The sequence below is a fragment of the Taudactylus pleione genome, unplaced genomic scaffold, assembly GCF_031769625.1.
Source record: "Taudactylus pleione unplaced genomic scaffold, aTauple2 ptg000832l, whole genome shotgun sequence".
Taxonomy (NCBI): Eukaryota; Metazoa; Chordata; class Amphibia; order Anura; family Myobatrachidae; genus Taudactylus; species Taudactylus pleione.
In genome coordinates this window covers 422084-449971 of record NW_028285234.1, presented here as the reverse complement: position 1 = coordinate 449971, position 27888 = coordinate 422084, and the positions used below count along the sequence as shown (strand labels likewise).

At 49.0% G+C, this 27888-nt stretch overlaps 1 protein-coding gene across 3 annotated transcripts in view; it reads right to left on the bottom strand.

The window, feature by feature from the left end:
* DRC7 (dynein regulatory complex subunit 7) overlaps positions 1–27888 on the bottom strand; it is a 102004-nt gene that overhangs the window by 54384 nt on the left and 19732 nt on the right. For 2 of the 3 annotated variants that reach the window (XM_088458427.1, XM_088458428.1), the window contains exons 2-8: positions 21753–21880; positions 15407–15572; positions 14024–14149; positions 10843–11037; positions 10539–10697; positions 7517–7735; positions 3496–3627 (exon numbers count right to left, since the gene is read on the bottom strand). In XM_088458427.1, the coding sequence (XP_088314553.1) occupies positions 3496–3627; positions 7517–7735; positions 10539–10697; positions 10843–11037; positions 14024–14149; positions 15407–15572; positions 21753–21874 (1119 nt within the window). In that variant the 5' untranslated portion in view covers positions 21875–21880. The remainder of the gene's footprint in view (positions 1–3495; positions 3628–7516; positions 7736–10538; positions 10698–10842; positions 11038–14023; positions 14150–15406; positions 15573–21752; positions 21881–27888) is intronic. The other variant, XM_088458429.1, reaches the window with a different exon arrangement.

Sequence of the window (27888 nt, the reverse complement as noted above, 5' to 3'; positions counted from 1 at the left end):
GAGGAATATGCAGCAATTAGGAGAGACACTGCGGGAGCAGCACATGTAGTGGAGAGATACAGCGGAGAAGCCTATGCAGCAATTGGGGGAGAGACACTGCGGGAGTAGCGGATGTAGTTGGAGAGATACAGCGGAGAGGAATATGCAGCAGTTAGGAGAGACACTGCGGGAGCAGCACATGTAGTGGAGAGATACAGCGGAGAAGCCTATGCAGCAATTAGGAGAGACACTGCGGGAGTAGTGGATGTAGTTGGAGAGATACAGCGGAGAGGAATATGCAGCAATTAGGAGAGACACTGCGGGAGTAGTGGATGTAGTTGGAGAGATACAGCGGAGAGAAATATGCAGCAATTAGGAGAGACACTGCGGGAGTAGTGGATGTAGTTGGAGAGATACAGCGGAGAAGCCTATGCAGCAATTAGGAGAGACACTGCGGGAGTAGTGGATGTAGTTGGAGAGATACAGCGGAGAAGCCTATGCAGCAATTGGGGGAGAGACACTTTGGGAGCAGCACATGTAGTTGGAGAGATACAGCGGAGAGGAATATGCAGCAATTAGGAGAGACACTGCGGGAGCAGCACATGTAGTGGAGAGATACAGCGGAGAAGCCTATGCAGCAATTAGGAGAGACACTATGGAAGTAGTGGATGTAGTTGGAGAGATACAGCAGAGATAAATATGCAGCAATTAGGAGAGACACTGCGAGAGCAGCGCATGTAGTTGGAGAGATACAGCAGAGATAAATATGCAGCAATTAGGAGAGACACTGCGGGAGCAGCATATGTAGTGGAGAGATACAGCGGAGAAGCCTATGCAGCAATTGGGGGAGAGACACTGCGAGAGCAGCGCATGTAGTTGGAGAGATACAGCGGAGAAGCCTATGCAGCAATTGGGGGAGAGACACTGCGAGAGCAGCGCATGTAGTTGGAGAGATACAGCGGAGAAGCCTATGCAGCAATTTGGAGAGACACTGCGGGAGTAGTGGATGTAGTTGGAGAGATACAGCAGAGAGGAATATGCAGCAATTAGGAGAGACACTGCGGGAGCAGCACATGTAGTGGAGAGATACAGCGGAGAAGCCTATGCAGCAATTGGGGGAGAGACACTGCGGGAGTAGCGGATGTAGTTGGAGAGATACAGCGGAGAGGAATATGCAGCAGTTAGGAGGGAGCAGCACATGTAGTGGAGAGATACAGCGGAGAAGCCTATGCAGCAATTAGGAGAGACACTGCGGGAGTAGTGGATGTAGTTGGAGAGATACAGCGGAGAGGAATATGCAGCAATTAGGAGAGACACTGCGGGAGTAGTGGATGTAGTTGGAGAGATACAGCGGAGAGAAATATGCAGCAATTAGGAGAGACACTGCGGGAGTAGTGGATGTAGTTGGAGAGATACAGCGGAGAAGCCTATGCAGCAATTAGGAGAGACACTGCGGGAGTAGTGGATGTAGTTGGAGAGATACAGCGGAGATGCCTATGCAGCAATTGGGGGAGAGACACTATGGGAGCAGCACATGTAGTTGGAGAGATACAGCGGAGAGGAATATGCAGCAATTAGGAGAGACACTGCGGGAGCAGCACATGTAGTGGAGAGATACAGCGGAGAAGCCTATGCAGCAATTGGGGGAGAGACACTGCGGGAGCAGCACATGTAGTTGGCGAGATACAGCGGAGAGGAATATGCAGCAATTAGAAGAGACACTGCGGGAGCAGCACATGTAGTGGAGAGATACAGCGGAGAAGCCTATGCAGCAATTGGGGGAGAGACACTGCGGGAGCAGTGCATGTAGTTGGAAAGATGCAGCAAAGATGAATATGTAGCAATTAGAAGAGACTGCGGGAGCAGCGGATGTAGTGCCTGATTCAGCAAGTATCGCTATAGCAATCGCAGCTGCGCTTGCGCACACGAAGTTCAACTGCGATAGTATGCTAAATCATTGCGACAGCTATGCCGCCGCAGCACTACAGAAGGACGCCCACTTTACCTTACACACATCCGAAAACATCGGTAACAGTGAGTACCATCGCAGCCTCACGCACATTTGCACAAGCTCTGACCTTACTCAGAAATTGCTAACTTCAGCGCACGCTATGAGGCCTCAGGCTGCGTACGGCATCGCAGTGGATAATTTATGCATGTCCCTGCAACGGCGTTCAAATGCACTGACACGTCGGCTTTTCCCCCGACCACCGCCCCGTCACCACCCACAAACGGTACTACCTGTCAATCACTCTGCGCTGGTTCTGCACAGTCCCAATTGCAGTGGCCGGTTCACGCACGCGCACTTGCGATGCGTACTCATGCGCAGTACATGACAATCGCCCGATTGCGTGCGTATTAACAACTGCGATCCAAGCTGAATCAGGCCCGTAGATGGAGAGACACTGCAGCATTAGAGACTGTAGAATGGAGCACTGAATCAGGCCTATAGATGGAGAGACACTGCAGCATTAGAGATTGTAGAATGGAGCACTGAATCAGGCCTGTAGATGGAGAGACACTGCAGCATTAGAGGTTGTAGAATGGAGCACTGAATCAGGCCTGTAGATGGAGAGACACTGCAGCATTAGAGGTTGTAGAATGGAGCACTGAATCAGGCCCGTAGATGGAGAGACACTGCAGCATTAGAGATTGTAGAATGGAGCACTGAATCAGGCCCGTAGATGGAGAGACACTGCAGCATTAGAGATTGTAGAATGGAGCACTGAATCAGGCCCGTAGATGGAGAGACACTGCAGCATTAGAGATTGTAGAATGGAGCACTGAATCAGGCCCGTAGATGGAGAGACACTGCAGCATTAGAGATTGTAGAATGGAGCACTGAATCAGGCCCGTAGATGGAGAGACACTGCAGCATTAGAGATTGTAGAATGGAGCACTGAATCAGGCCCGTAGGTGGAGAGACACTGCAGCATTAGAGGTTGTAGAATGGAGCACTGAATCAGGCCCGTAGATGGAGAGACACTGCAGCATTAGAGATTGTAGAATGGAGCACTGAATCAGGCCCGTAGATGGAGAGACACTGTAGCATTAGAGATTGTAGAATGGAGCACTGAATCAGGCCCATAGATGGAGAGACACTGCAGCATTAGAGATTGTAGAATGGAGCACTGAATCAGACCTGTAGATGGAGAGACACTGCAGCATTAGAGATTGTAGAATGGAGCACTGAATCAGGCCCGTAGATGGAGAGACACTGCAGCATTAGAGATTGTAGAATGGAGCACTGAATCAGGCCCGTAGATGGAGAGACACTGCAGCATTAGAGATTGTAGAATGGAGCACTGAATGTAACTGGCAGGGTGGTAGAATTAGCAGAGGTCTTCTGCAGCAATTCCTACAGGGAGAGATGATATTCAGGCCATGCTGTAGGGAACAAGGAAGGTTTATGTAGACCGCCCCTTATTAGGTGGTAGCTAGCTGGTTTGTTAGAGGCTCACATGTGATAAGGAACCCTGAGTGTGACAATTCTCATTCATTTTCCCAAGGTCTCACCTGATATCCATTCGCATCCTCCACATCCTCCTCATCTTCGTCTTCCATTTCAGGGATAAGGAGAAGAGGCTTCCATGTGCAAAGCAGCATAAATTCCCAGCACACAGGGTCACCCAGGTCAAAGGTCAAATCCTATAAATAAAATAGGTCTGTTATTTGTTCTGTCCCCATTCACCATCTCACAAACATTTACAGAGTGGCCATCCAACAGCGTCTACATCCCTACACTCTCCTCAACAGCCCCTACATCCCTACACTCTCCTCATCAGCCCCTACATCCCTACACTCTCCTCATCAGCCCCTACATCCCTACACTCTCCTCATCAGCCCCTACATCCCTACACTCTCCTCATCAGCCCTTTCACCCTACACTCTCCTCATCAGCCCTTTCACCCTACACTCTCCTCATCAGCCCTTTCACCCTACACTCTCCTCATCAGCCCTTACACCCTACACTCTCCTCATCAGCCCCTACATCCCTACACTCTCACCAGCCCATACATCCCTACACTCTCCTCACCAGCCCTTACATCCCTACACTCTCCTCACCAGCCCCTACATCCCTACACTCTCCTCATCAGCCCCTACATCCCTACACTCTCCTCATCAGCCCTTACATCCCTACACTCTCCTCATCAGCCCTTACACCCTACACTCTCCTCACCAGCCCTTACATCCCTACACTCTCCTCACCAGCCCCTACATCCCTACACTCTCCTCATCAGCCCCTACATCCCTATACTCTCCTCATCAGCCCTTACATCCCTACACTCTCCTCATCAGCACCTACATCCCTACACTCTCCTCATCAGCCCTTACATCCCTACACTCTCCTCATCAGCCCCTACATCCCGACACTCTCCTCATCAGCGCCTAAATCCCGACACTCTCCTCATCAGCGCCTACATCCCGACACTCTCCTCATCAGCCCCTACACTCTCCTCATCAGCCCTTACATCCCTACACTCTCCTCATCAGCCCCTACATCCCGACACTCTCCTCATCAGCGCCTAAATCCCGACACTCTCCTCATCAGCCCCTACATCCCGACACTCTCCTCATCAGCCCCTACACTCTCCTCATCAGCCCTTACATCCCTACACTCTCCTCATCAACCCCTACATCCCTACACTCTCCTCATCAGCCCCTATATCCCTACACTCTCCTCATCAGCCCCTACATCCCTACACTCTCCTCATCAGCCCCTACATCCCTACACTCTCCTCATCAGCCCTTACATCCCTAAACTCTCCTCATCAACCCCTACACCCTACACTCTCCTCATCAGCACTTACACCCTACACTCTCCTCATCAGCCCCTACATCCCTACACTCTCCTCATCAGCCCTTACATCCCTACACTCTCCTCATCAGCCCCTACATCCCTACACTCTCCTCATCAGCCCCTACATCCCTACACTCTCCTCATCAGCCCTTACATCCCTACACTCTCCTCATCAGCCCCTACACCCCTACACTCTCCTCATCAGCCCCTATATCCCTACACTCTCCTCATCAGCCCCTACATCCCTACACTCTCCTCATCAGCCCTTACACCCCTACACTCTCCTCATCAGCCCCTACACTCTCCTCATCAGCACCTACATCCCTACACTCTCCTCATCAGCCCTTACATTCCTACACTCTCCTCATCAGCGCCTAAATCCCTACACTCTCATCAGCCCCTACACCCTACACTCTCCTCATCAGCCCTTACATCCCTACACTCTCCTCATCAACCCCTACACTCTCCTCATCAGCCCCTACATCCCTACACTCTCCTCATCAGCCCCTACACGCTACACTCTCCTCATCAGCCCTTACATCCCTACACTCTCCTCATCAACCCCTACACTCTCCTCATCAGCCCCTACATCCCTACACTCTCCTCATCAGCTCCTACATCCCTACACTCTCCTCATCAGCTCCTACATCCCTACACTCTCCTCATCAGCTCCTACATCCCTACACTCTCCTCATCAGCCCTTACATCCCTACACTCTCCTCATCAGCCCCTACATCCCTACACTCTCCTCAACAGCCCTTACATCCCTACACTCTCATCAGCCCCTACACCCCTACACTCTCCTCATCAGCCCCTATATCCCTACACTCTCCTCATCAGCCCCTACATCCCTACACTCTCCTCATCAGCCCTTACACCCCTACACTCTCCTCATCAGCCCCTACATCCCTACACTCTCATCAGCCCTTACACCCCTACACTCTCCTCATCAGCCCCTACATCCAGACACTCTCCTCATCAGCCCCTACACTCTCCTCATCAGCCCCTACATCCCTACACTCTCATCAGCCCCTACACCCCTACACTCTCCTTATCAGCCCCTACACTCTCCTCATCAACCCCTACATCCGTGCCCTCTCCACATCTGTGCCTACGCCCTGCAGGCTGCTCTCTCTCCGTCTGTGCCTACGCCCTGCAGGCTGCCCTCTCCCCGTCTGTGCCTACGCCCTGCAGGCTGCCCTCTCCTCGTCTGTGCCTACGCCCTATAGGCTGCACTCTCCCCGTCTGTGCCTACGCCCTATAGGCTGCACTCTCCCCGTCTGTGCCTACGCCTTATAGGCTGCACTCTCCCCCTCTGTGCCTACATCCTAGAGGCTGCACTCTCCCCGTCTGTGCCTACGCCCTGCAGGCTGCACTCTCCCCGTCTCTGCCTACGCCCTGCAGGCTGCACTCTCCCCGTCTGTGCCTACGCCCTGCAGGCTGCACTCTCCCCGTCTGTGCCTACGCCCTGCAGGCTGCCCTCTCCCCGTCTGTGCCTACGCCCTGCAGGCTGCCCTCTCCCCGTCTGTGCCTACGCCCTGCAGGCTGCACTCTCCCCGTCTGTGCCTACGCCCTATAGGCTGCACTCTCCCCGTCTGTGCCTACGCCTTATAGGCTGCACTCTCCCCGTCTGTGCCTATGCCTTATAGGCTGCACTCTCCCCGTCTGTGCCTACGCCCTAGAGGCTGCACTCTCCCCGTCTGTGCCTACATCCTAGAGGCTGCACTCTCCCCGTCTGTGCCTACATCCTAGAGGCTGCACTCTCCCCGTCTGTGCCTACGCCCTGCAGGCTGCACTCTCCCCGTCTGTGCCTACGCCCTGCAGGCTGCACTCTCCCCGTCTGTGCCTACGCCCTGCAGGCTGCACTCTCCCCATCTGTGCCTACGCCCTAGAGGCTGCACTCTCCCCGTCTGTGCCTACGCCCTGCAGGCTGCACTCTCCCCGTCTGTGCCTACGCCCTATAGGCTGCACTCTCCCCGTCTGTGCCTACGCCTTATAGGCTGCACTCTCCCCGTCTGTGCCTACGCCCTAGAGGCTGCACTCTCCCCGTCTGTGCCTACATCCTAGAGGCTGCACTCTCCCCGTCTGTGCCTACGCCCTGCAGGCTGCACTCTCCCCGTCTGTGCCTACGCCCTAGAGGCTGCACTCTCCCCGTCTGTGCCTACGCCCTGCAGGCTGCACTCTCCACCGTCTGTGCCTACGCCCTGCAGGCTGCACTCTCTCCGTCTGTGCCTACACCCTATAGGCTGCACTCTCCCCGTCTGTGCCTACGTCCTAGAGGCTGCCCTCTCCCAGTCTGTGCCTACGCCCTACAGGCTGCCCTCTCCCCGTCTGTGCCTACACCCTAGAGGCTGCACTCTCCCCGTCTGTGCCTATGCCCTGCAGGCTGCCCTCTCCCCGTCTGTGCCTACGCCCTAGAGGCTGCACTCTCCCAGTCTGTGTCTACACCCTATAGGCTGCTCTCCCTCCCTTCCTCTCTCCTCCTCTCATCCCCTCTTTCCTCCCATTACCCTCTCCCAGTCATTTCTTCATCTATCTCTCTGGTCTTCCCATATTTTCACTTGAAGCTGTAGAGGGAGGAAGGTTGGGACCTAGTCTCCTCCAGGGGGGCGGGTGTGTCAGGTTTTGGTCATTTTAAGCTGGCCAGGTTGGGGGTGGGGCATGTTTGCAGGGGGGGAGAAGATTGGTTGTGTTCAGGGGCCAGGCAGCCAGTGAGAGCTTAGTGGAGGGTGGTACCTTGCACGCATTCCGACAATCCTGCATGTTAACCCAGTAATTCTCCTGATTCCAGAGACTCTCGATGCCCAGGAAATGGTCATCTGCAGTCCTGTAAGCACTGCCCGTGAGGGCATCGATGAAGAAGTTCTCTGGGACCTCTCTCTTCCCAGACAGAACCATCACCCAGCAGTGTACTCGCTGCCCATACAAGGGGTCTGCACCAGGCGTATCTGTATCCTGCTGGCATAAAACATGTCAATACACCTACAGGCCATTGTGTCACCTCATCCCTAAGACACAGAGCAAGGACTCATGTAAGACATTTCTTTACTCTATAATATTATATACTACTTACCTCCTGTAACATTCACTGTACTCAGGGCAGATTGGTGGTCTGGCTAATGGGTGGTCCGTCTGAATTTAAATGAACTGATTTTCTTGCCTGGCCCTGAGCGGGAAGAGTTAGTTTGTTCCCCTGCCTTGTAGGCCGGCAGTTTACACGCGCGTCGTGCGCAATGGCGTTATGCCGTGCATGCACGTCCGCTCTCTGTGTGTGTGGTTTGCTGTTCTGAATTTCTCAATAAGACATTTTTGGCCAAGGAGTGCCGTGGAAACCACTGAGCATACGATTACTGTACATGGCATATGACTGAGCATACGATTACTGTACATCAATGGCAGATGACTGAGCATACGATTACTGTACATGGCATATGACTGAGCATACGATTACTGTACATGGCATATGACTGAGCATACGATTACTGTACATGGCATATGACTGAGGATACGATTACTGTACATGGCATATGACTGAGCATACGATTACTGTACATGGCATATGACTGAGCATACGATTACTGTACATGGCATATGACTGAGCATACGATTACTGTACATGGCATATGACTGAGCATACGATTACTGTACATGGCATATGACTGAGGATACGATTACTGTACATGGCATATGACTGAGCATACGATTACTGTACATGGCATATGACTGAGCATACAATTACTGTACATGGCATATGACTGAGGATACGATTACTGTACATGGCATATGACTGAGCATACGATTACTGTACATGGCATATGACTGAGCATACGATTACTGTACATCGCATATGACTGAGCATACGATTACTGTACATGGCATATGACTGAGGATACGATTACTGTACATGGCATATGACTGAGCATACGATTACTGTACATGGCATATGACTGAGCATACGATTACTGTACATCGCATATGACTGAGCATACGATTACTGTACATCGCATATGACTGAGCATACGATTAATATATATATATATAAAATGGTAAAATGAAACAACTTGTATTGGAGCAATATACGAGGTGAGTACAGAAACGGGTCACATCACTTATTTTACAACATATTCCTCGTTACGTTTCAAAATATGAAACATTGTAAAGAGACCTGACAAGAGGACGTGTGTGTAAGAGGGCACTAATGTATAGGCCGGGCAGGGGGCTGCCAACACCCTAACACCGGCCTGACAGTACTACGTGTAATCAATACGGATTATTGTCATGTTATCAGGATCATCCGTATAAGTACATATTACACTTGTACACTATAACCCTCTATAGTGTCAAACAACAAATAGGTTTGAATTTAAAATATCTTTTATTGTGAATACAGATGAAAGCTTATAAAACAGACAACTCAAGTCCTTAGTTTCCTTATAGTAATAACTCCTGGTTTCCCTGTAACTTATTATACTCCCCGCCTGTCACCTCTCCTCCTCCTGGTTTCCCTATAACTTATTATACTCCCCGCCTGTCACCTCTCCTCCTCCTGGTTTCCCTATAACTTATTATACTCCCCGCCTGTCACCTCTCCTCCTCCTGGTTTCCTATAACTTATTATACTCCCCGCCTGTCACCTCTCCTCCTCCTGGTTTCCCTATAACTTATTATACTCCCCGCCTGTCACCTCTCCTCCTCCTGGTTTCCCTATAACTTATTATACTCCCCGCCTGTCACCTCTCCTCCTCCTGGTTTCCCTATAACTTATTATACTCCCAGCCTGTCACCTCTCCTCCTCCTGGTTTCCCTATAACTTATTATACTCCCCGCCTGTCACCTCTCCTCCTCCTGGTTTCTCTATAATTATACTCCCACCCTGTCACCTCTCCTCCTCCTGGTTTCCCTATAACTTATTATACTCCCCGCCTGTCACCTCTCCTCCTCCTGGTTTCTCTATAATTATACTCCCAGCCTGTCACCTCTCCTCCTCCTGGTTTCTCTATAATTATACTCCCCGCCTGTCACCTCTCCTTCTCCTGGTTTCCCTATAACTTATTATACTCCCCGTCTGTCACCTCTCCTCCTCCTGGTTTCCCTATAACTTATTATACTCCCCGCCTGTCACCTCTCCTCCTCCTGGTTTCCCTATAATTATACTCCCAGCCTGTCACCTCTCCTTCTCCTGGTTTCCCTATAACTTATTATACTCCCCGCCTGTCACCTCTCCTCCTCCTGGTTTCCCTATAACTTATTATACTCCCCGCCTGTCACCTCTCCTCCTGGTTTCCCTATAACTTATTATACTCCCAGCCTGTCACCTCTCCTCCTCCTGGTTTCCCTATAACTTATTATACTCCCAGCCTGTCACCTCTCCTCCTGGTTTCCCTATAACTTATTATTCTCCCACCCTGTCACCTCTCCTCCTCCTGGTTTCCCTATAACTTATTATACTCCCCGCCTGTCACCTCTCCTCCTCCTGGTTTCCCTATAACTTATTATACTCCCCGCCTGTCACCTCTCCTCCTCCTGGTTTCTCTATAATTATACTCCCAGCCTGTCACCTCTCCTCCTCCTGGTTTCCCTATAACTTATTATACTCCCAGCCTGTCACCTCTCCTCCTCCTGGTTTCCCTATAACTTATTATACTCCCAGCCTGTCACCTTTCCTCCTCCTGGTTTCCCTAGAACTTATTATACTGCCAGCCTGTCACCTCTCCTCCTCCTGGTTTCCCTAGAACTTGCTAATACTTATTATACTGACCGCCAGGCACTGCTCCTCATGTTCCTGCTGTTTGAGACATGATGTCGGCATCTTTGTCTCTTGTTTGGCTTCTTGCTGGAGCTCAAATCTACTGAGTAGTTGTCTGGGGTTCTTCACACTGTACTTCTTTGGGAGCTTTACAGCGGCCTCTCCAATGCTCTAGTCGAAGTTAATAATTATGTTAATTATTGGTCCAAATGGAAAGATTTAGAAAATAGGCTCTAAAATGAGAACGGTCTTTGCAGCTCTAACTGCGATAACATTTCTGCATCTCACACAGAAGGAGAATGGATGAATTTCTCACCTCTTCTGGTTTCCTGAGCAAAGGACAGACCTCTCTCGTTTCATCCATCAGACACATATCACGACTGGCATAGCCGCTGACACAATAGGCATCATAGCCAGCGCCCAGCAGCAGAGAGCAAAGCAACACACTGAAATCAAAGCAATTCCCCTTCTGTTTCTGCAGCACAAACCAGGAGGAGAACAGGTGACTTGGCTGAAGAGGGGAAAATATGGAGATAATACATGATATGAGGAAGAGGATGGAAAAAGGAACTTGCAAGAGTCATATAGGAGGAGGAGGAGGAGGAGGAGGAGAGCTCATATACAGAGATCAGGCAGAAGAGAAGATAAGGGAATGGTGGGGAAACAGTAATGTATGGATGGGGATTATGGACATCATGAATAGTTATAGTGACCAGGGAGAAGAACATCTAATGAAAGGGAGTAAAAGATGGAGAATAGGTCTGAAGCATGAAGATGATTTATGAAAATCAAGGAGAAGAGAAGATTATTCCCTCCATAGTTCTCACCCATTAGAGTGGATAAATGGGCGAGAACTATGGAAGGAGAAGAGAAGATACATGTATGATAACTATGGAGGACAGGGAGTAGAAAAGATAAATGGATCGGAACTATGGAGGACAGGGAGATGAGAAGATACATGGAGGAGAACTATGGGGGACATGGAGAAGAGAAGATAAATGGATCACTATAGAGAACAGGAAGGAGGGAAATGGAGTAGAACTATGGAGTATAGGGAGAAGAGATGATGCATGGATTAGAAGTATGGAAGACAGTTAGAAGAGTCGATAAATTATGGAGAACAGTGAGAAGAGAAGATAAATGGATAAAAACAATGGAGTACAGGGAAAAGATGATGCATGGATGAGAACCACAGAGGACAGTGAGAAAGGAAGATAAATGGGGGAGAACTATGGAGGACAGAGAGAAGAGAAGATAAATGGATCAGAACTATAGAGGACAGGGAGATGGGAAATGGAGAAGCACTATGGAGGACAGTGAGAAGAGAAGATAAATAGATCAGAAATATGGAGGACAAGGAGAAGAGATATTGCATGGATGAGACCTATGGGGGACAGTGAGAAGAGAAGATAAATGGTGGGGGGGGGGTGGACTATGGAGGATAGTGAGAAGAGAAGATAAATGGCTCAGAACAATGGAGGACAGGGGGAAGAGATGATGCATGGATGAGTTTGGAGTTTGTATATTCTCCCTGTGCTTGCGTGGGTTTCCTCCGGGTACTCCGTTTTCCTGCCACACTCCAAAAATATACTGGTAGGTTAATTGGCTCCCAACAAAATTGACCATAGTGTGTATGTTTGTGAGCATGTGGTAGGGAATATAGATTGTAAGCTCCTCTGGGGCAGGGACTTGTGTGAATGGTAAGATATTCTCTGTAAAGTGCTGCGGAATATGTGTGCGCTATATAAATAACTGGTAATAAATAAAAAATGAAAACTATGGAGGACAGTGAGAAGATAATTGGGGGAGAAGAGAAAATACATGGAAGAGAACAATGGAGGACAGGGAGAAGAGAAGGGAATTGGAGAAAAAACTATGGAGGACAGTGAGAAGAGAAGATAAATGGGAGAGAACTATGGGGGACAGGGAGAAGAGAAGATAAATGGATCATAACTATGAAGGTCAGGTAGAAGAGAAGATAAATGGATCTGATATATGGAGGACAGGGGGAAGATATGATACATGGATAAGAAGTATGGAGTACAGTGAGAAGAGAAGATAAAAGTATCAGAACTATAAATGACAGGGAGAAAAGATGATAAATGGATCAGAACTATGGAGGACAGGGAGAAGAGAAGATAAATGGATCAAAACAATGAAGAGAAGATATATGGGGGAGAACTATGAAGAACAGGGAGAAGAGAAGATAAATGGATCTGGACTATGGAGAACAGGGAGAAGAGAAGATAAATGTATCTGGACTATGGAGGACAGGGAGAAGAGAAGATAAATGGATCAAAACAATGGAGGACAGGGGGAAGAGATGATGCATGGATGAAAACTATGGAGTACAGTGAGAAAATAAGATACATGGGGGAGAGCTATGGAGGACAGGGAGATGAGAAAATAAATGGGGGAGAGCTATGGAGGACAGGGAGAAGAGAAGATAAATTAATCAGATATATGGAGGACAGGGGGAAGAGATGATGCATGGATGAGAACTTTGGAGAACAGGGAGAAAAGAAGATAAATGGATCAAAACAATTGAGGACAGGGGGAAGAGATGATGCATGGATGAGAACTATGGAGGACAGTGAGAAGATAATTGGGCGGGGGGGAGAACAATGAAAGACAGTGAGTAGAAAAGATAAATGGGGGAGAACTATGGAGGACAGTGAGAAGAGAAGATAAATGGGGGAGAACTATGGAGGACAGTGAGAAGAGAAGATAATTGATTTAGAGCTATGTGAGGACAGGGAGAAGAGAAGATAAATGGATCAGAACTATGGAGGACCGGGAAAAGAGAAGACAAATGGATCAGATATATAGAGGACAGGGAGAAGAAAAGATAAATGGATCAAAACAATGGAGGACAGGGGCAAGAGATGATGCATGGATGAGAACTATGGAGGACAGTGAGAAGAGAAGAGAAATGGATCAGAACTATGGAGGTAATACAGAAGAGAAGATGAATGGATTGATGTTATGGAGGTAATACAGAAGAGAAGATGAATGGATTGATGTTATGGAGGTAATGCAGAAGAGAAGATGAATGGATTGATGTTATGGAGGTAATGCAGAAGAGAAGATGAATGGATTGATGTTATGGAGGTAATGCAGAAGAGAAGATGAATGGATTGATGTTATGGAGGTAATACAGAAGAGAAGATGAATGGATTGATGTTATGGAGGTAATACAGAAGAGAAGATGAATGGATTGATGTTATGGAGGTAATGCAGAAGAGAAGATGAATGGATTGATGTTATGGAGGTAATGCAGAAGAGAAGATGAATGGATTGATGTTATGGAGGTAATGCAGAAGAGAAGATGAATGGATAGATGTTATGGAGGTAATGCAGAAGAGAAGATGAATGGATTGCTGATAAATATGAAGATCAGGGAACAGTAAATAGTTGGAAATGTAGAGATATTGAAGTTGAAGGTCTAGAGTTATCTTGGGGTAAAGCACAAACGCATTCAGTTGAAAGAACCTTACCAGCTCTAATGGAGGCTCCAACGGCTGCATGGTTAGAAATTCAGACACAAAATGGGCGCACTCAGCCCAGCTATACAGCTCAGGGTATGGGAGAAGTGTTGGACTCAGTGTGGTGCAGACAAACTTCTGTAGAAACAAAATGAACAGAGGAGAGAGCACCAGACACCCTCCATCATACACAGAGGAGAGAGCACCAGACACCCTCCATCTCACACAGAGGAGAGAGCACCAGACACCCTCCATCATACACAGAGGAGAGAGCACCAGACACCCTCCATCATACACAGAGGAGAGAGCACCAGACACCCTGCATCATACACAGAGGAGAGAGCACCAGACACCCTCCATCTTACACAGAGGAGAGAGCACCAGACACCCTGCATCATACACAGAGGAGAGAGCACCAGACACCCTCCATCATACACAGAGGAGAGAGCACCAGACACCCTCCATCATACACAGAGGAGAGAGCACCAGACACCCTCCATCATACACAGAGGAGAGAGCACCAGACACCCTCCATCATACACAGAGGAGAGAGCATCAGACACCCTCCATCATACACAGAGGAGAGAGCACCAGACACCCTCCATCATACACAGAGGAGAGAGCACCAGAAACCCTCCATCATACACAGAGGAGAGAGCACCAGACACCCTCCATCATACACAGAGGAGAGAGCACCAGACACCCTCCATCATACACAGAGGAGAGAGCACCAGACACCCTCCATCATACACAGAGGAGAGAGCACCAGACACCCTCCATCATACACAGAGGAGAGAGCACCAGACACCCTCCATCATACACAGAGGAGAGAGCACCAGACACCCTCCATCTCACACAGAGGAGAGAGCACCAGACACCCTCCATCTCACACAGAGGAGAGAGCACCAGACACCCTCCATCATACACAGAGGAGAGAGCACCAGACACCCTCCATCATACACAGAGGAGAGAGCACCAGGCACCCTCCATCATACACAGAGGAGAGAGCACCAGGCACCCTCCATCATACACAGAGGAGAGAGCACCAGACACCCTCCATCATACACAGAGGAGAGAGCACCAGACACCCTCCATCATACACAGAGGAGAGAGCACCAGACACCCTCCATCATACACAGAGGAGAGAGCACCAGACACCCTCCATCATCCACAGAGGAGAGAGCACCAGACACCCTCCATCATCCACAGAGGAGAGAGCACCAGAAACCCTCCATCATACACAGAGGAGAGAGCACCAGACACCCTCCATCATACACAGAGGAGAGAGCACCAGACACCCTCCATCATACACAGAGGAGAGAGCACCAGACACCCTCCATCATACACAGAGGAGAGAGCACCAGACACCCTAAATCTGACAGTGTGCTGACTCACCTCCACACCACACTCATTCAGTGGAGAGATGAATAAGGGCCTTCTGTCGGGATAGAGGTGTGTGTACTGACGCCAGAAGTTCTCAGCCAAACATAGCAGCATCTGTTCCTGTGCTGAATTACTGGTGTAGGACAATGGGAATGTCATGGCCTCCACTATAGCTTCACTGCAACACAAATGACTAAATTCTTTAAAACCTTTTGCATTCAATACAGTATTTAAAAAAATTACAGAAGTGAGAAAATGTCTAAATAGGAGGAACATACAAACATTATATAAATATATATTCATTGCGAACACCAAAGTACAGCTAGTGGGCAGCGGGCTGCTTTCCACTTTCTTTGGTAGCTGCATCCGGGAACCCCAGGCCCTGATTTAGCCGGGGAAACTCCTCAGCCGTCACTGTGGTCTCTCTTTCTCTATAGGACAGGTCGAGCTGATCACCTGTCAGTCTGGATTTTGTCTGCTTGCAGCTTCTCTGGCCTATCTCCTGCAGATCACATTACAGCCCCCTCACTTGGCCGCCTTGTGGCTTAGGCTCTCCTTAGATTCTCTAAGAGCAGTCTTCTCTTGTAGGACACACATCGGCCTCACACTCCGCACTCTTAAGGTTAGGGGTTAGGCACTAAACTTTTATGTGGTTGAATTTCCATGCTGGAAGCTTCTGGTTCAGATACATCTTCAGCTGCTGGCATGTCCAGTGACACATACCTGTTCTGCATGTCAACATCCAGCTCTTTACGCTTATGTTTCCTTGAATAGAACACCTCTGGATTTGACAAGCCTTTGGTACTTTGATTCCATAATCTGTAGCCTTTGCTTTCATTGTAGTAGCCAAGCATGAAGAATTTTACGGATTTTGAATACAGCTTGCATCATCTTTCCTTTGGTATGTGCACGTAAGCGGTGCTTTCAAAAGTTCTGAGATGTCTTACACTTGGTTTTCTCTTTGACCAGGTCTCAATAGGTGTTATGTCCTTTAGGGCAGTGGTTCTCAAACTCGGTCCTCAGGACTCCACACAGATCACATTTTCCGGGTCACCCAGCAGGTGCACAGGTGCACTCATTACTCACTGACACATTTTAAGAGATCCAAAGGTGGAGCTAATTATTTAACTTGTGATTCTGTGAGGACACATGGAAACCATGCACTGTTTGGGGTCCTGAGGACAGAGTTTGAGAACCTGTGCTCTAGGGCAACTGTAGGAGAACTATTTTTTAGATAAACTGCTGTGGACAGGGCTTCCGCCCCAAACTGCTTGTCTAGGCCTGCATCCTTTAACTTACATCTTGCTCTTTCCACTATTGTACAGTTTGCTTGTTCACTTACACCATTTTGCTCAGGAGTATGGGCAATGGTCAGTTGATGCTCTATTCGTCATTTTCTCAAGAGGGATTTCACCTTTCTGTTGAAATAGTCTCCACCATTATCAGATCTCATGGTCTTAAGTCTGTGACCGGTTTGATTTTCTAGAAGTTTTCTGCAGTCTGCAATTGTTTTTGCTACTTCAGATTTTCCTCTTATGAAGTATACATGTGTCATTCTTGTGATGTCATGAATGTTACAAAGTACCACATACAGGATGTCTGAATGTACTATCTCAAGTGGTTTTGTAGCTCTATTTGCTGATTCTGGAAATGACTGACAGCTAGATTTCAGAATATTACACTTGGTTTTCTCTTTGACCAGGTCTCAATAGGTGTTATGTCCTTTAGGGCAGTGGTTCTCAAACTCGGTCCTCAGGACCCCACACAGGTCACATTTTCCAGGTCCCCAGCAGTTACATTCCCCTAATATATAGCTCTCACATATGGGTTTCTCTGTACTAATCACTGACATTTCTGCGACCATCCCATTCTGTAGCATTTGAACAATGGCCCTCATTCAGAGCCGCTCGTTAGCGGCAGTACGCTCGTTCCGAGCGATGTTTGCACATCTGCGCATGCGTACGGTTTTTAGTACGCATGCGCGAACCAGTCAGTGCGGCCAAAAATCGTGTGTACGCTATATAGCGAGTGCCTGCTATTTTGAGTGACAGAATGAGGCGTATGTGGGTGGTAACAGGGGAAGGTGCTTGAAAACGGGGAGTGGAGATCCGAACGCAGGCGTGCTTAAAGGTCAAAACGGGCGTATTATGGGTGTGCATAATTAATACAGCAGCGTCATTGACCACGTCACTGGGTTATTTTATAGCCAGAACTGCTCGCAAATTTGTGGTAGCAAACACCAACCACAAGAATAGCGAGCAGTTCATACGCTGGTCGATGTACTCGATTAATCTAATAAATAGCGGACATGACGTATGGTGCGAGCGGCCAGGGGGCGTTTTTAACAAATAAACGAGCGTATGTTTTGCTCGCTCGTTCAGACTTAGAGGTGTGAACAGACTGCAATTTGCGAACGGATCATTTGAATAGCCACCCCTTGTTTTTGAACGAACGACCGCAAATAGCGAACGGCTCTGAATGAGGGCCAATGTTGTATCCATGGTGACCAAACCTTCTAAACCAGAGTTCTAGTGACTGAGACTCTGTTGTCATCATAGCCCCCTTGTGTCTCTTTTGGAGTCATCATAGCATAACAGTGCTGTGTATCAAAGATGTACAATTGCTGACAACTTGTGCCTGTAGCCATTACTGTCCCTTTTCTGTTTTGTACAATGCACACTGATGGTTATAAGATTTGTTCCTATTTCTGGTGAATAAAGCAGGTCTCAGATTTCTGTGACTTTATTGTCCCAAACATCAAGCCGGCCATTAATTGTTCCAATTTTTGTAGCTGTGAGAACTTGATTGCCAATTCCTTTGATTGTGAAAAGGTCACATGTGACTAACTTAGTAAACCATTCCTAGTTGTATCTGAAATGCCTTGTTGCACCTGAACCAATAAACCAACAAGCTTTTCTGTGCATCATCTTTGCCATCACATTTATTGCTTTGGATTGGATTCACATTCTTTTGCTTTCACTCAAATGCTTTGTGACCTATCTTGTGATATTTATAGCACTTGAATTTAAACGTTCTGAATTTTTCACTTTTTGTATACAATGCAGTAGTCTCCGCACTTGATTCACATGACACATTCTTGGATCTGTAGTGACTTTGCATTGATTGTGTATGTGGTTAGCTTTGCTATGGATGTCTCCAACACTACAACTAGGAAGTCAAACTCAGGCATTAAGTTCTGCAACATTGCTGTAGTGATCTCTTCATTGTCTACTGGCCGTCCTACAGACGTTTGTTGCTGAAAAGACAGACTCTTATGGCACACGCAAGACGCTGGTATATGAAGGAGAGGAGCGTGGTATGATATGCTGGTATATGAAGGAGCGGGGTGTGATACGCTGGTATATGAAGGAGCGTGGTGTGACATGCTGGTATATGAAGGAGAGGAGCGGAGGGGTGATATGCTGGTATATGAAGGAGAGCAGCGGGGTGTGATACGCTGGTATATGAAGGAGAGGAGCGGGGTGAGATACGCTGGTATATGAAGGAGTGGGGTGTGATACGCTGGTATATGAAGGAGCGGGGTGTGATATGCTGGTATATGAAGGAGAGGAGCGAGGTGTGATACGCTGGTATATGAAGGAGAGGAGCGGGGTGTGATACACTGGTATATGAAGGAGAGGAGCGGGAGTGATACGCTGGTATATGAAGGAGAGGAGCGGGGTGTGATACGCTGGTATATGAAGGAGAGCAGCGGGGTGTGATACGTTGGTATATGAAGGAGCGGGGTGTGATACACTGGTATATGAAGGAGAGGAGCGTGGTGTGATACGCTGGTATATGAAGGAGAGGAGAGGGTGTGATACACTGGTATATGAAGGAGTGGGGTGTGATACACTGGTATATGAAGGAGCGGGGTGTGATGCGCTGGTATATGAAGGAGAGGAGTGGGTGTGATACGCTGGTATATGAAGGAGAGCAGCGGGGTGTGATACGTTGGTATATGAAGGAGCGGGGTGTGATACACTGGTATATGAAGGAGAGGAGCGGGGTGTGATACGCTGGTATATGAAGGAGAGGAGAGGGTGTGATACACTGGTATATGAAGGAGTGGGGTGTGATACGCTGGTATATGAAGGAGCGGGGTGTGATGCGCTGGTATATGAAGGAGAGGAGTGGGTGTGATACGCTGGTATATGAAGGAGAAGAGCGAGGTGTGATACACTGGTATATGAAGGAGAGGAGCAAGGTGTGATACGCTGGTATATGAAGGAGAGGAGCGGGGTGTGATACACTGGTATATGAAGGAGAGGAGCAGGGTGTGATACGCTGGTATATGAAGGAGAGGAGCAGGGTGTGATACACTGGTATATGAAGGAGAGGAGCAGGGTGTGATACACTGGTATATGAAGGAGAGGAGCGGGGTGTGATACGCTGGTATATGAAGGAGAGGAGCGGGGAGTGATACACTGGTATATGAAGGAAAGGAGCAGGGTGTGATACGCTGGTATATGAAGAAGAGGAGCGGGTGTGATACGCTGGTATATGAAGGAGAGGAGCGAGGTGTGATACGCTGGTATATGAAGGAGAGGAGCGGGGTGTGATACACTGGTATATGAAGGAGAGGAGCGGGGAGTGATACGCTGGTATATGAAGGAGAGGAGCGGGGTGTGATACGCTGGTATATGAAGGAGAGCAGCGGGGTGTGATACACGGGTATATGAAGGAGCGGGGTGTGATACACGGGTATATGAAGGAGAGGAGCGGGTGTGATACACTGGTATATGAAGGAGAGGAGTGGGGTGTGATACGCTGGTATATGAAGGAGAGGAGCGGGGTGTGATACCCTGGTATATGAAGGAGAGGAGCGGGGTGTGATACGCTGGTATATGAAGGAGCAGGTGTGATACACTGGTATATGAAGGAGAGGAGCGGGGGTGTGATACACTGGTATAAGAAGGAGAGGAGCGGGTGTGATACACTGGTATAAGAAGGAGCAGGGTGTGATACGCTGGTATATGAAGAAGAGGAGCGGGGTGTGATACGCTGGTATATGAAGGAGAGGAGCGGGGTGTGATACGCTGGTATATGAAGGAGAGGAGCAAGGTGTGATACGCTGGTATATGAAGGAGAGGAGCGAGGTGCGATACACTGGTTTATAAAGGAGAGGAGCGGGGGTGTGATACACTGGTATATGAAGGAGAGGAGCGGGTGTGATACGCTGGTATATGAAGGAGAGGAGCGAGGTGTGATACGCTGGTATATGAAGGAGAGGAGCGAGGTGTGATACGCTGGTATATGAAGGAGAGGAGCGGGGTGTGATACGCTGGTATATGAAGGAGAGGAGCGGGGTGTGATACGCTGGTATATGAAGGAGAGGAGCGGGGTGTGATACGCTGGTATATGAAGCAGAGGAACGAGGTGTGATACGCTGGTATATGAAGGAGAGGAGCGGGGTGTGATACGCTGGTATATGAAGGAGAGGAGCGGGGTGTGATACGCTGGTATATGAAGGAGAGGAGCGGGGTGTGATACGCTGGTATATGAAGGAGAGGAGCGGGGTGTAATACGCTGGTATATGAAGGAGAGGAGCGAGGTGTGATACACTGGTTTATAAAGGAGAGGAGCGGGGGTGTGATACACTGGTATATGAAGGAGAGGAGCGGGGTGTGATACGCTGGTATATGAAGGAGAGGAGCGGGGTGTGATACGCTGGTATATGAAGGAGAGGAGCGGGGTGTGATACGCTGGTATATGAAGCAGAGGAACGAGGTGTGATACGCTGGTATATGAAGGAGAGGAGCGGGGTGTGATACGCTGGTATATGAAGGAGAGGAGCGGGGTGTGATACACTGGTATATGAAGGAGAGGAGCGGGGTGTGATACGCTGGTATATGAAGGAGAGGAGCGGGGTGTAATACGCTGGTATATGAAGGAGAGGAGCGAGGTGTGATACACTGGTTTATAAAGGAGAGGAGCGGGGGTGTGATACACTGGTATATGAAGAAGAGGAGCGGGTGTGATACGCTGGTATATGAAGGAGAGGAGTGAGGTGTGATACGCTGGTATATGAAGGAGAGGAGCGGGGGTGTGATACACTGGTATATGAAGGAGAGGAGCGAGGTGTGATACGCTGGTATATGAAGGAGAGGAGCGGGGTGTGATACACTGGTATATGAAGGAGAGAAGCGGGGTGTGATACGCTGGTATATGAAGGAGAGGAGCGGGGTGTGATACACTGGTTTATGAACCAACAGAGATGAGAGACGGGGGACTAAAACCCTGCAGCGCCTGTCACGATAACTAGCGACCCAGCTTTTGATGAGCCCAACATACAAATACAGCTATAATATAATTTATAAATTGTGATGAGCGGCTAATATAGCCCCATAGTACTCACTCTGTGCTGTCCACGTCAGACACATCAGTAAGCGACAGGTTCTCCTGGATCTCACTCAGAACATCATCCTGTTCTGCATCCTGTAGCTGCTGCTCCACCAGACTTTCTTCCAGGACCTCCATCTCACCCTGAAAGACGCCAAAGTGTTATAATACTGTGAGTGACGGACACAATGTAATATCACAATGTGTACACCAAGCTAAAAAGGTATGTATAAGTAACAACCACCGCCCTCTCGCCAACTTCCCACCACCCGCTCGCCAACTGTCATCTACACACCGCCCTCTCACTACCCACCGTCCACTCACCAACTACACACCGCCCTCTCACTACCCACCGTCCACTCAACAACTACCCACCACCCTCTCACCAACTACCGACCACTCTCTCACCAACTACCCATCATCTCACCAACTACCCACCATCCTCTCACCAACTACCCATCATCTCACCAACTACCATCATCCTCTCACCAACTAGCCATCATCTCACCAACTACCCACCATCCTCTCACCAACTACACACCGCCCTCTCACTACCCACTGTCCACTCACCAACTACACACCGCCCTCTCACTACCCACTGTCCACTCACCAACTACACACCGCCCTCTCACCAACTACCGACCACTCTCTCACCAACTACCCACCATCCTCTCACCAACTACCCATCATCTCACCAACTACCCACCATCCTCTCACCAACTACCAGCCACCCTCTCACTATCTACCCATCATCTCACCAACTAACCACCATCCTCTCCCCAACTATCGACCCTCTCACCAACTATCCACCATCCTCTCACCAACTACCGACCACCCTCTCACCAACTACCCATCATCTCACCAACTACCCACCATCCTCTCACCAACTACCCACCCTCTCACCAACTACCCATCGAACTCTCACAACTACCTACCGTTCTCACACAACTACCCACTGACTATGCACCATCCTCTCACAAACTACCCACCGCCCTCTTGCCAACTACCCACCGTCCTCTCACCAACTACCCACAGTCCTCTCACCAACTACCCACCACCCTCTCACCAAGTACCCATTGTCCTCTCACCAGCTACCAACTACCCCTGAACCAACAACCCACCACCCTCTCACGAACTCCCCATCAGCTCACCAACTATCCTCCATCCTCTCACCAATTACCCACCACCCCCTCACCAACTACTCACCACCCTCTCGCCAATTACCCACCATCCTCTCACCAACTTCCCACCGAACTCACAACTACCTACCATCCTCACACAACTACCCAGTGACAATGCACCACCCTCTCACCAACTATCCACCGCCCTCTTGCCAACTACCACCATCCTCTCAAATACCCGACTGCCCACAGCCCTCTCACCAATTACTCACCATCCTCTCACCAACTACCCACCACACAATCACTAACTACCCACTGTCCTCTCACCAGCTACCCACCACCCGCTCACCAAGTAGCCATTGTCCTCTCACCAACTACCCACTACCACGAACTACCCACTGCCCTCTCATCTTCCACCATCCTCTCACCCGACTATGCACCAACCTCTCACAAACTACCCATCACCCTTTCGGCAACTATCCATCATCCACTCAGGAACTACACACCATCCTCACACAATTACATACCATCCTCTCAACAACTACTCATCACCCTTTTGCCAACTACCTACCGAACTCTCACCAACTACCCACCGAACTCTCACCAACTACCTACAGTCTTCTCACCAAATACACACCGACTATGCACCGTCCTCTCACCAACCAAACACCGCTCTCTCGCCAACTACCCACCCTCCTCTCACCAACTACCCACAGTCCTTTCCCCAATTACTCTCCATCCTCTCACCAACTACCCACCACCCACTCACTAACTACCCACGTCATCTCACCAAATACCCACTGCCCTCTCACCAAGTACCCATTGTCCTCTCAACAGCTACCCACCGTCCTCTCACGAACTACCCGACTATGCACAAACCTCTCACAAGCTACCCACCACCCTCTCACCAACTACCCACCATCCAATCAACTACCCACCGTCATCTCACCAAATACCCACTGCCCTCTCACCAAGTACCCATTGTCCTCTCACCAGCTACCCACCATCCTCTCACCAACTACCCACCGACTATGCACCAACCTCTCACAAGCTACCCACCACCCTCTCACCAACTACCCACCATCCAATCAACTACGCACCGTCATCTCACCAATTTTCTACCATCCTCTTACCAACTATCCAAAGAACTCTCACAATTACCCACCACCCCCTTATAAACTACCCACTGTCCTTTCACCAACTACCCATTGACAATGCACTGCCCTCTCACCAACTACCCATTGTCCTCTTTCCAACTACCCACCACCCTCTAATCCAGAGGTTACCAAACTCTGCCATTACAGTACAGGTTTTACGTATAACCATGCTTGAGCACAGATGGTTAAATCAAATTTACCAAAGCGCTAATTAAGTCACCCGTGCTCAAGTATATCCTTAAATCTGGACTGTAATGGAGGAGTCTGGGAACCTCTGCTCTAACCAACTACCCATTTAACTCTCACAACTACCCACTGTGCTCTCACAACTACCATCTCACCAATTACCCAACGTCCTCTACCAACTACCCACCGACTATGCACAATCCTCTAACCAACTACCCACTACCCCTTTGTCCTTTCACCAATTACTCATAGTCTTCTCACCAACTGTTCACTATCCTCTCACCAACTACCCACCGAACTCTCACCAACTATGCACAATCCTCTCACCAACTACCCACTACCCCTTTGTCCTCTCACCAATTACTCATCATCCTCTCACCAACTGTCCACTACCCTCTCACCAACTACCCACCGAACTCTCACCAGCTACCCATCGCTCTCTCACCAACTGCCTACCGACCACTCACCAATTACAAACCATACTTTCACCAACTACCCACCTTCCCCTCACCAACAACCCACCACCATCTCACAAACTACCCACCACCTCACCAACTACCCACTGATTATAGTCCTCTCAATTACCCACCGCCCTCTTACCAACTATAGACCGACAATGCACCATGCACTCACCAACTATCCACCATGCTCTCACCAACTACCCACCGACTATGCAACATCCTCTCACCAACTACCCCCTGCCCTCTCAACAACTACCTGTTATCATTTCACCAACTACCCACTGACCATGCACCAACCTCTCCCCAATTACTTATCTCCCTCCCCTCCTCACACCAACTGCCCACTTCCTTCTCAATACCTACCGTCCTCTCTCCAACTACCAAATGACTATGCACCGTCCTCTCACCAATTACCCACCACCCCTCTCAAGAACTACCCACCGTCCTTTTACCAGCTACCCATAGTCCTCTTACCTCACCTATCTGGCCTCCCTGGCTCCCACCTCTCTCCACTACAATCTGTCCTAAATGCTGCTACCCACATATAGTCACCATCACTGAGCAGCATCTCCAATAGTCACTGTGAGGAGCACAGTAACACATGGTAACAGGGACAGTGTGTCACATATAGTCACCATCACTGAGCAGCGTCTCCTATAGTCACTGTGAGGAGCACAGTAACACATGGTAACAGGGACAGTGTCACATATAGTCACCATCACTGAGCAGCGTCTCCTATAGTCACTGTGAGGAGCACAGTAACACATGGTAACAGGGACAGTGTGTCACATATAGTCACCATCACTGAGCAGCGTCTCCTATAGTCACTGTGAGGAGCACAGTAACACAAGGTAACAGGGACAGTGTCACATATAGTCACCATCACTGAGCAGCTTCTCCTATAGTCACTGTGAGGAGCACAGTAACACATGGTAACAGGGACAGTGTCACATATAGTCACCATCACTGAGCAGCTTCTCCTATAGTCACTGTGAGGAGCACAGTAACACATGGTAACAGGGACAGTGTCACATATAGTCACCATCACTGAGCAGCGTCTCCTATAGTCACTGTGAGGAGCACAGTAACACATGGTAACAGGGACAGTGTCACATATAGTCACCATCACTGAGCAGCATCTCCTATAGTCACTGTGAGGAGCACAGTAACACATGGTAACAGGGACAGTGTGTCACATATAGTCACCATCACTGAGCAGCATTTCCAATAGTCACTGTGAGGAGCACAGTAACACATGGTAACAGGGACAGTGTGTCACATATAGTCACCATCACTGAGCAGCATCTCCTATAGTCACTGTGAGGAGCACAGTAACACATGGTAACAGGGACAGTGTCACATATAGTCACCATCACTGAGCAGCATCTCCTATAGTCACTGTGAGGAGCACAGTAACACATGGTAACAGGGACAGTGTCACATATAGTCACCATCACTGAGCAGCATCTCCTATAGTCACTGTGAGGAGCACAGTAACACATGGTAACAGGGACAGTGTCACATATAGTCACCATCACTGAGCAGCATCTCCTATAGTCACTGTGAGGAGCACAGTAACACATGGTAACAGGGACAGTGTCACATATAGTCACCATCACTGAGCAGAGTCTCCTATAGTCACTGTGAGGAGCACAGTAACACATGGTAACAGGGACAGTGTCACATATAGTCACCATCACTGAGCAGCGTCTCCTATAGTCACTGTGAGGAGCACAGTAACACATGGTAACAGGGACAGTGTGTCACATATAGTCACCATCACTGAGCAGCGTCTCCTATAGTCACTGTGAGGAGCACAGTAACACATGGTAACAGGGACAGTGTGTCACATATAGTCACCATCACTGAGCAGCGTCTCCTATAGTTACTGTGAGGAGCACAGTAACACATGGTAACAGGGACAGTGTCACATATAGTCACCATCACTGAGCAGCATCTCCTATAGTCACTGTGAGGAGCACAGTAACACATGGTAACAGGGACAGTGTGTCACATATAGTCACCATCACTGAGCAGCGTCTCCTATAGTCACTGTGAGGAGCACAGTAACACATGGTAACAGGGACAGTGTCACATATAGTCACCATCACTGAGCAGCGTCTCCTATAGTCACTGTGAGGAGCACAGTAACACATGGTAACAGGGACAGTGTGTCACATATAGTCACCATCACTGAGCAGCGTCTCCTATAGTCACTGTGAGGAGCACAGTAACACATGGTAACAGGGACAGTGTGTCACATATAGTCACCATCACTGAGCAGCGTCTCCTATAGTCACTGTGAGGAGCACAGTAACACATGGTAACAGGGACAGTGTCACATATAGTCACCATCACTGAGCAGCATCTCCTATAGTCACTGTGAGGAGCACAGTAACACATGGTAACGGGGACAGTGTGTCACATATAGTCACCATCACTGAGCAGCATCTCCTATAGTCACTGTGAGGAGCACAGTAACACATGGTAACAGGGACAGTGTCACATATAGTCACCATCACTGAGCAGCGTCTCCTATAGTCACTGTGAGGAGCACAGTAACACATGGTATCAGGGACAGTGTGTCACATATAGTCACCATCACTGAGCAGCGTCTCCTATAGTCACTGTGAGGAGCACAGTAACACATGGTAACAGGGACAGTGTGTCACATATAGTCACCATCACTGAGCAGCATCTCCTATAGTCACTGTGAGGAGCACAGTAACACATGGTAACGGGGACAGTGTCACATATAGTCACCATCACTGAGCAGCTTCTCCTATAGTCACTGTGAGGAGCACAGTAACACATGGTAACAGGGACAGTGTCACATATAGTCACCATCACTGAGCAGCGTCTCCTATAGTCACTGTGAGGAGCACAGTAACACATGGTAACAGGGACAGTGTGTCACATATAGTCACCATCACTGAGCAGCGTCTCCTATAGTCACTGTGAGGAGCACAGTAACACATGGTAACGGGGACAGTGTGTCACATATAGTCACCATCACTGAGCAGCATCTCCTATAGTCACTGTGAGGAGCACAGTAACACATGGTAACGGGGACAGTGTCACATATAGTCACCATCACTGAGCAGCATCTCCTATAGTCACTGTGAGGAGCACAGTAACACATGGTAACAGGGACAGTGTCACATATAGTCACCATCACTGAGCAGCATCTCCTATAGTCACTGTGAGGAGCACAGTAACACATGGTA